We start from the raw sequence: 6,761 nt of genomic DNA on the forward strand, positions 1-6,761 counted from the left end.
CCTTTTTTCCCCTCTTACTTACCTCTTTGAAATCTTGGTGCGTCTTATACACCGATGCGTCTTTTAGTCCAAAAAATACGGTAATAGCTAATGTCAAAACCAATCCAAACCCTCCCAAGGTTTGAACAAGGACTGTCTGGAAGGAAAGGCACTTCTTTTACACTTCTTACTGTACTTCCTCAGCTGAGAAATATGATTCCAGGATGCTGCAGCTGTCGTAAATTCACGTGGGTTGCAAAGCACTCTGATTTGGATCACAAAATGAAAATACTACAGTTGGGGGAGATACTACATTGGTCCTAAGTGCCATGGCCTTTTGTAAGTTAATAGTAATAATTAATTATTATTATTATTATTATTATTATTATCAACAACAGAATTGTATCACAGCGGCCAGTTGTTTCGCCGGATTTGGCATTGGTTACTAGTCGGGCCCCACCCAGGGGCCTAGGACGTCGTAACGTATTTTCGTAATATGCGTGCAGATCCAAGCAGTGCGGCTTTTTGCATTTGACTGATGGTGATTTTGTCAATTTTTAACTGTTTTAAATGTAATTCCAGTGCTTTTGGAATAGCACCCAGTGTGCCAATTACCACTGGAATTACCACTGCTGGTTTGTGCCATAGTCGTTGAATTTCGATTTTTAAGTCCTGGTATCTAGTCCTGGATTATTATTATTATTATTATTATTATTATTATTATTAATTTGCCAGTGTACAATCTATGTACAATGAGATTGTTTGAGCTCCCTCAGTGCAGCCCCCTTCCCCCCAAACACAATACAATTATTTTTTTGTGTTGTGTATAGTTACTATTTTCAGCAGTGATACAACTTTGAACAGTTGTTCTGGGACAGACAAATGCCAACCCGACTTAAATCTAAGACGTACAAGACAACCCTCTGCCCTGTTGCACTGTGTGGCACTGAATACTGGGCAGCAACAACAGGGACCGAAAGCTCTCTCCGTGCCATGGAAATGCAAAGGCTCCGTTGGATATCGGGCATCTCCTTTCTCGACCACATCCCCAATGATACATTTTGGTGTGGCACCAATTATACAGAAGGTGAGAGAAGGCTGGCTCCACTGGCATGGGCATGTCCTGAGAGCAGCATCTTCCACCGTGGCCAAGACTGCCTACCAACTAGACATCAATGGCCGACCACCTCTCGGGTGTCCAAAACAGAGATGACAAGATGCCATCAACAAAGATACGCAAGCTGCGAGCTTGTGCCCTGGAGACACAGCTGACCATGCAAAGTGGTGTTCAATGATCTGAAAAGTGGACGCTGCACCTGTGGGAATATGTGAGGAGGAGGAGGAGGAGGAGAAGAAGAAGAAGAGGAGGAGGAGGAAGAAGAGAAGGAGGAGGAGAAGAAGAAGAGGAGGAGGAAGAAGAAGAGGAGGAGGAGGAAGAAGAGGAAGAGGAGGAGGAGGAGAGGAGGAAGAAGAAGAGGAGGAAGAAGAGGAGGAGGAGGAGAGGAGGAAGAAGAGAGGAAGAAGAGGAGGAGGTGGGAGGAGGAGAAGAAGAGGAGGAGGAGGAAGAAGAGGAAGAGGAGGAGAAGTGGAGGAGGAGAAAGAGGAAGAGGAGGAAGAGGAGGAGGAAGAAGAGGAGGGGGAAGAAGAGGAGGAGGAGGAAGAAGAAGAAGAGGAGGAGAGGAGGAGGAAAAGGAGGAGGAAGACTAAGAGAAGAAGAAGAAGAGGAGGAGGAGGAGGAGGAGGAGGAGGAGGAGGAGGAGGAAAAGGAAGAGGATTAGGAGGAAGAGGAGGAAGAAGAGGAGGAGGAGGAGGAAGAGGAGGGAGAAGAAGAGGAGGAGGGGGAGGAAGAAGAGGAGGAAGAGGAGGAAGAAGAGGAGGAGGAGGAAGAGGAGGAGGAAGAGGAGGGAGAAGAAGAAGAAGAAGAAGAAGAAGAAGAAGAGGAGGAGGAGGAGGAGGAGGAGGAGGAGGAGGAGGAGGAGGAAGCAGCAGCAGCAGCTTTGAACAGTTGTTAAATGAATAGTCATAACTTGAGAACTATCTCTACCAGAAAACAGCAAATGCTGCCTCACTGGGAAGCAACAACACCATTCACACAACCTTGTAAGAGAAGCAACATTTTACACTCTCTTTCCCAGCCAAAAGAGGAATGGCTTGGGCACCTTCTTTCCAGAGGCATTCCCATTCCACACACAGGAGCATCTGAAGGTAAACCTTCATTAAGCTGCAGCATCTGCCTGATTTAATTAGCTCTGGGCTCAAGTCTCAGCCCATAATGGGAAGGAGGCAGAGCTTAAAAGCAGAATCCCTCCCTTCCCCCCTAATGGGGGGGGGCTCCCCTTTTTCCTTCAGCCCCCTCCCCCCCCAAGGACATTTTCTCATCCCCTTCCAGAGGAGACCACCAAGGCTAACCAAAACCGAAGGGAAGGGACCAAAGCCATGTGAAAGCAATCCACCATCGAAGCCTCAGAGCGGAAATAGGCAAAAGCCTCTGAACATAAGCAAAGTTCCCCCCCAACCACCCACTCCTTCCTCATTGAAGAGCCAACCTAGGGAGTTGCACAAAGGTGGGCATCAGAACAACAGAGTTGGACATCTGTAGAAGGCAGCTGGATGTTTCAAACGGGACTTTGAAACGTCTTCAAAGAAAAAACAAAACAAGAAAGTCCAGTTGCCTCCTGAAAAAAGCACCTTTGGGGACAACCATGACCCGGAGGACTGAGAATCTCTACAGACTTTTAGCTATGCAATTTGGGATGAACACCTTTTGAATGGGGTGGGAGTAAGAATGGATTTCCAGAGGGAAAATTGCAGACTACAGGGACCATTTGCACCACTCAGGTGACCCTGAGGACAGAGATAAACCTCCAAGGGCTTCAATGAGCCTCTAAAAGGATGCAAATGACCAGCTGTCTGCAAGGAATATCAATCCTTCCATTCCCCGCCATCCAGTCAGAGCTGAAGAAGCTTCTTGGATGAGAAACGAAGTAGCAGTTCGACTTATATACCGCTTCATAGGGCTTTCAGCCCTCTCTAAGCGGTTTACAGAGTCAGCATATTGCCCCCAACAACAATCCGGGTCCTCATTTTACCCACCTCGGAAGGATGGAAGGCTGAGTCAACCCTGAGCCGGTGAGATTTGAACCGCTGAACTGCAGATAACAGTCAGCTGAAGTGGCCTGCAGTACTGCACCCTAACCACTACGCCACCTCGGCTCCCCAAGAAACCCCAAGAATATCCAGTTGCCTCCTGGAAAAAAAAGCACCTTTGGGACAACAGAGACAGAAGGGACCTTGGAGGTCTTGTAGTCCAACCCCCTCCTCAAGACCCTAGGCCACCTGAGACAAATGGCTCCAGTGATAGTTTGGGACGTAGCAGAAAAAAGCCCACCGCCCTTTCTTTTGCGCTAAGTTTTTCCTCCGCGCTTGGCTGGGGTTGCAACGTCCCCCTTTCAGGGAGGGGTTGCCCGCTGGCTCCCTCTTTCCTCCCCCCTCTCTTGCTCCTCTTCCTCCCCCCTCCCTTCTCCACTTTTCTCTCCTCCTCCCTCTTACCTGGCTCCGAAGAAGCCCCCGGGCGGAGCAGACCACGCACCCGGCGGAGGCGCCCCCGCAGGCGGTGGGCGCGGCGGGAGAGCTCCAGCAGGCGCCCCTCCAGGTCGCCCAGCAGCGCCGCCGAGTGGCTGCACAGGTCGGCCAGCTGGCGGAGCAGGGCCAGCGTCGTCAGGCCGCACACCTCGTGCAGCTGGGCCAGCGGCAGCTTGGCCAGGCGCGGGGCAGCGGCCGTCGAAGGGAGCAGCCGCCGAGGCTCCACCGTGTGCTTCCAGAAAGGCATCGCGCAGACGTTAGCGAGGAGGGCTCCGCCGTCGCGGCTCGAGGGCCGGCGGGCGCCAGGGTCTGCAGGGACGCAGACGGGGAGGAAAATCCAGTCGGGCTCGAGGGCCGGCGGGCGCCAGGGTCTGCAGGGACGCAGACGGGGAGGAAAATCCAGTCGGGGGGTGTCCCGTCGGTTCCTCGGTCCTTGGAGTCGTCCGCTAAGCAGCCAAGAAGAGCCGGAGGAGGATCTGCCCGCGGAAACTTCGACGGTTCCCTCGGGACGCGCGGGGAAGTCCGGGAAGCGCGCGGGAGAGCGTTGGAGATCCTGAACGACGGCAAAGGTGGTCCCCCCCCCCCGCCCCACTTCGGCCTTCCCAGATCGCGCTTTTGGTTCCCCCGGGCACCGCTGGAGGAGGAAGGCAGAGGAATCTCCCCGGGTCCAGTCCAGCCCTTGTCAATGAGCCGAGTGGCCAAAGAAAGCGTCCTAGGCTGCGCAGTTGGACAGCGCGGCTCTCCTTGTTTTTTTTAGGATCGCGGCTCCGTGACGGGCGCAGCTTTCCCAGCGCCCAAAAGGGAAATCAACCGGAATGGACCGCTTTGGGGAAGGAAACGGACGCGCAAAAAAAGGGGGGAAAAAACGCTACACACACAAACCCGCCTCTCCCTGGCTGGCCGTCAAAAGCAGTTAGAAGCGAGGCGTGCGAAAGGGGACGCGTTTGGGTCTATTACGCGCGAGGTTTCCGATGTTGGCCTACTAAGCAGGGTTGTTGTGCAGACTGAATAGGAAAAAATGGGGGGTCGGGCTTGGGAGAAAGTTGGGAACCTCGTCTAAAAAATAAAGATGAGTCCAGACAGCTAAAAAACAACTTAAAAAAAAAACCTGGGTGCCCGGTCCAATCACAGCATTCTTTTTGTACATGCTCGGAATGACTTTTTGAATTTCTCAACTCCATTATTCCCCTTGTGATGCACAAGCAGTGGGTTCTATCTTATGCGTTGCATACTCCAAAGGAGGATGAGAATAAAACGATATGTTTAATATTATCTTAATAGTTTATTAAGGGCTGGAGGGCTTCAAACTTGGCAACGTTTAAGACTTGTGGACTTCAGCTATGCTGGCTGGAGACTTCTGGAAGTTGAAGCCCACAAGTCTTAAAAGTTGCCAAGGTTGGGGGGGGGGGGGGCTTGGCATAGGGTGAGTCATCTTTCATTTGCAGAGATTATTAACAGATCCTTTCTGTTGGATCGGATCTTTTTAATCCAACCCCCTCACCATTTTGACCCTAGAATTTAAATGAAATACATTAAAGTCATCTTTGAGTCACCTTCAGTCTCAGAGACCATTCTCTGTAGTTTTGTTTTGTTTTTTTGCACGATACAAATTCATTAAGGCTCTCTAGAAACTTTACAGATACAGAATTGAACCTACTTTAAATACACGGTTAAGTACACAGAATGGAACCTACTGTAAATACACGGTTGTAAATAAAAAGAGAACAGAATTGGTAAAAATAGGTGTATGGGGACACCTGCTGGCCATTGCATAAACTGCATTCAAGCTCGATCAGGTGTCTTATTTACATTTCAAAGTTCGGCTCAAAGTTGCAGAAGTTTACCCAGGTTTTCACCTAACAAATTTCAAAGGCAACACGCTGTATCTCTGTTGATTCCAATGCATGTTGAGTCTCAAAAGTCTAAAGCAACAAATCACTAAACACAAATTGTGTTTGTTTCAATGGCCTCAACCAGGAGCTCCTGGGAGACCTGGGGTGGGTTCAGAAACTAAGCGTCTTGGGAGTTGCAAAAGAAATATCAGGGCTGTAGGAAATAAAATGAAATTTTTAAAAAATCAAGAGTTGCTGTCAAGAAAATTGCATGGATTAGATTAGATATAGATTAACAGAGTTGGAAGGGACCTTGTAGGTCATCTAGTCCAACCCTCCCTCCCACCACAGCAGGAGACCCTACACATAAACCATCCCCGACAAATGGCAGTCCAATCTCCCCTTGAAAGCCTCCACTGATGAAGCTCCCACAACTTCCGAAGGCAACTTCTGTTCCATGGGTTGATTGGTCTCACTGTCAGGAAATTTATCCTCATTTCCAGGTTGAATCTCTCCTTGTTCAGTTTCCATCCATTCTTCCTTGTCTGGCCTTCAGGTGCTTTGGAAAATAGTTCGACCCCCTCCTCTCTGTGGCAGCCCCTCAAATATTGGAAGACTGCTATCCTGTCTCCCCTGGTCCTTCTCTTCACTAGACTAGCCATGCCTGCTTCCTGCAACCATTCATCGTATGTTTACTAACATGCCTATTGCCCCTGTCACAACATCATCTTTTAATGACCCCATAATCCCCTGCAGGGTGGAGTCTGTGCAACTGAATGGAGCTGAGTGTTTACTGGCCAGACGCCCTTCCTGTCGCCAATGTGGAGTTATATTCAGCAGATATATTCTCATCGTGCCCAGAGAGAGAAAAATAGCTGCTTCTACCTGGGATCAAACTCACAACCTGCTGATTGTGAAGCGAGTGTTCCACCTCTAGGCCACTGCATCATTCCCTATTGCCCCCGTCAACTTTTAGGGTTTTTTCCCCCCTTCATTTTCTTCATTTGAAATTGTAAACTTTGTTTGATGAATAAACAAACAAATATGCTTTTATTTGGCATCCTTCTGAATCCAAGAGCCAAACCCCACAATTTCACAGTTCATTATTTGCAATCATCTAGTTCCATCTCATAAGGGATACTGTGGCTCAGCGGTTAAGATGCTGAGCTTTTCGATCAGAAGTTTGGCGGTTCGAATCCCTAGTGCCGCTTAACAGAGTGAGCTCCCATTACTTGTCCCAGCTTCTGCCAACCTAGCAGTTCGAAAGCATGTAAAAATGCAAGTAGAAACATAGGGACCAACTTTGGTGGGAAGCCTTCCGTGCACCTTCAATGTTTAGTCATGCCAGCCACAGGACCACGGAGATTT

At 49.4% G+C, this 6,761-nt stretch overlaps 1 protein-coding gene across 1 annotated transcript; it reads right to left on the reverse strand.

Annotated features, from left to right (window-relative positions):
- Positions 1–2,527: 2,527 nt before the first annotated feature.
- LOC116516191 (NHS-like protein 2) lies at positions 2,528–4,442 on the reverse strand. Its single transcript, XM_032228605.1, has 2 exons — positions 3,529–4,442; positions 2,528–2,615 (listed from the first exon to the last, which is right to left on the reverse strand). The coding sequence occupies exons 1-2, from the start codon at positions 3,806–3,808 to the stop codon at positions 2,551–2,553; spliced, it is 345 nt and encodes a 114-aa protein (XP_032084496.1). The 5' UTR covers positions 3,809–4,442; the 3' UTR covers positions 2,528–2,550.
- Positions 4,443–6,761: the final 2,319 nt, after the last annotated feature.

The sequence above is a fragment of the Thamnophis elegans genome, chromosome 12 (assembly GCF_009769535.1).
Source record: "Thamnophis elegans isolate rThaEle1 chromosome 12, rThaEle1.pri, whole genome shotgun sequence".
NCBI classification, from domain to species: Eukaryota; Metazoa; Chordata; class Lepidosauria; order Squamata; family Colubridae; genus Thamnophis; species Thamnophis elegans.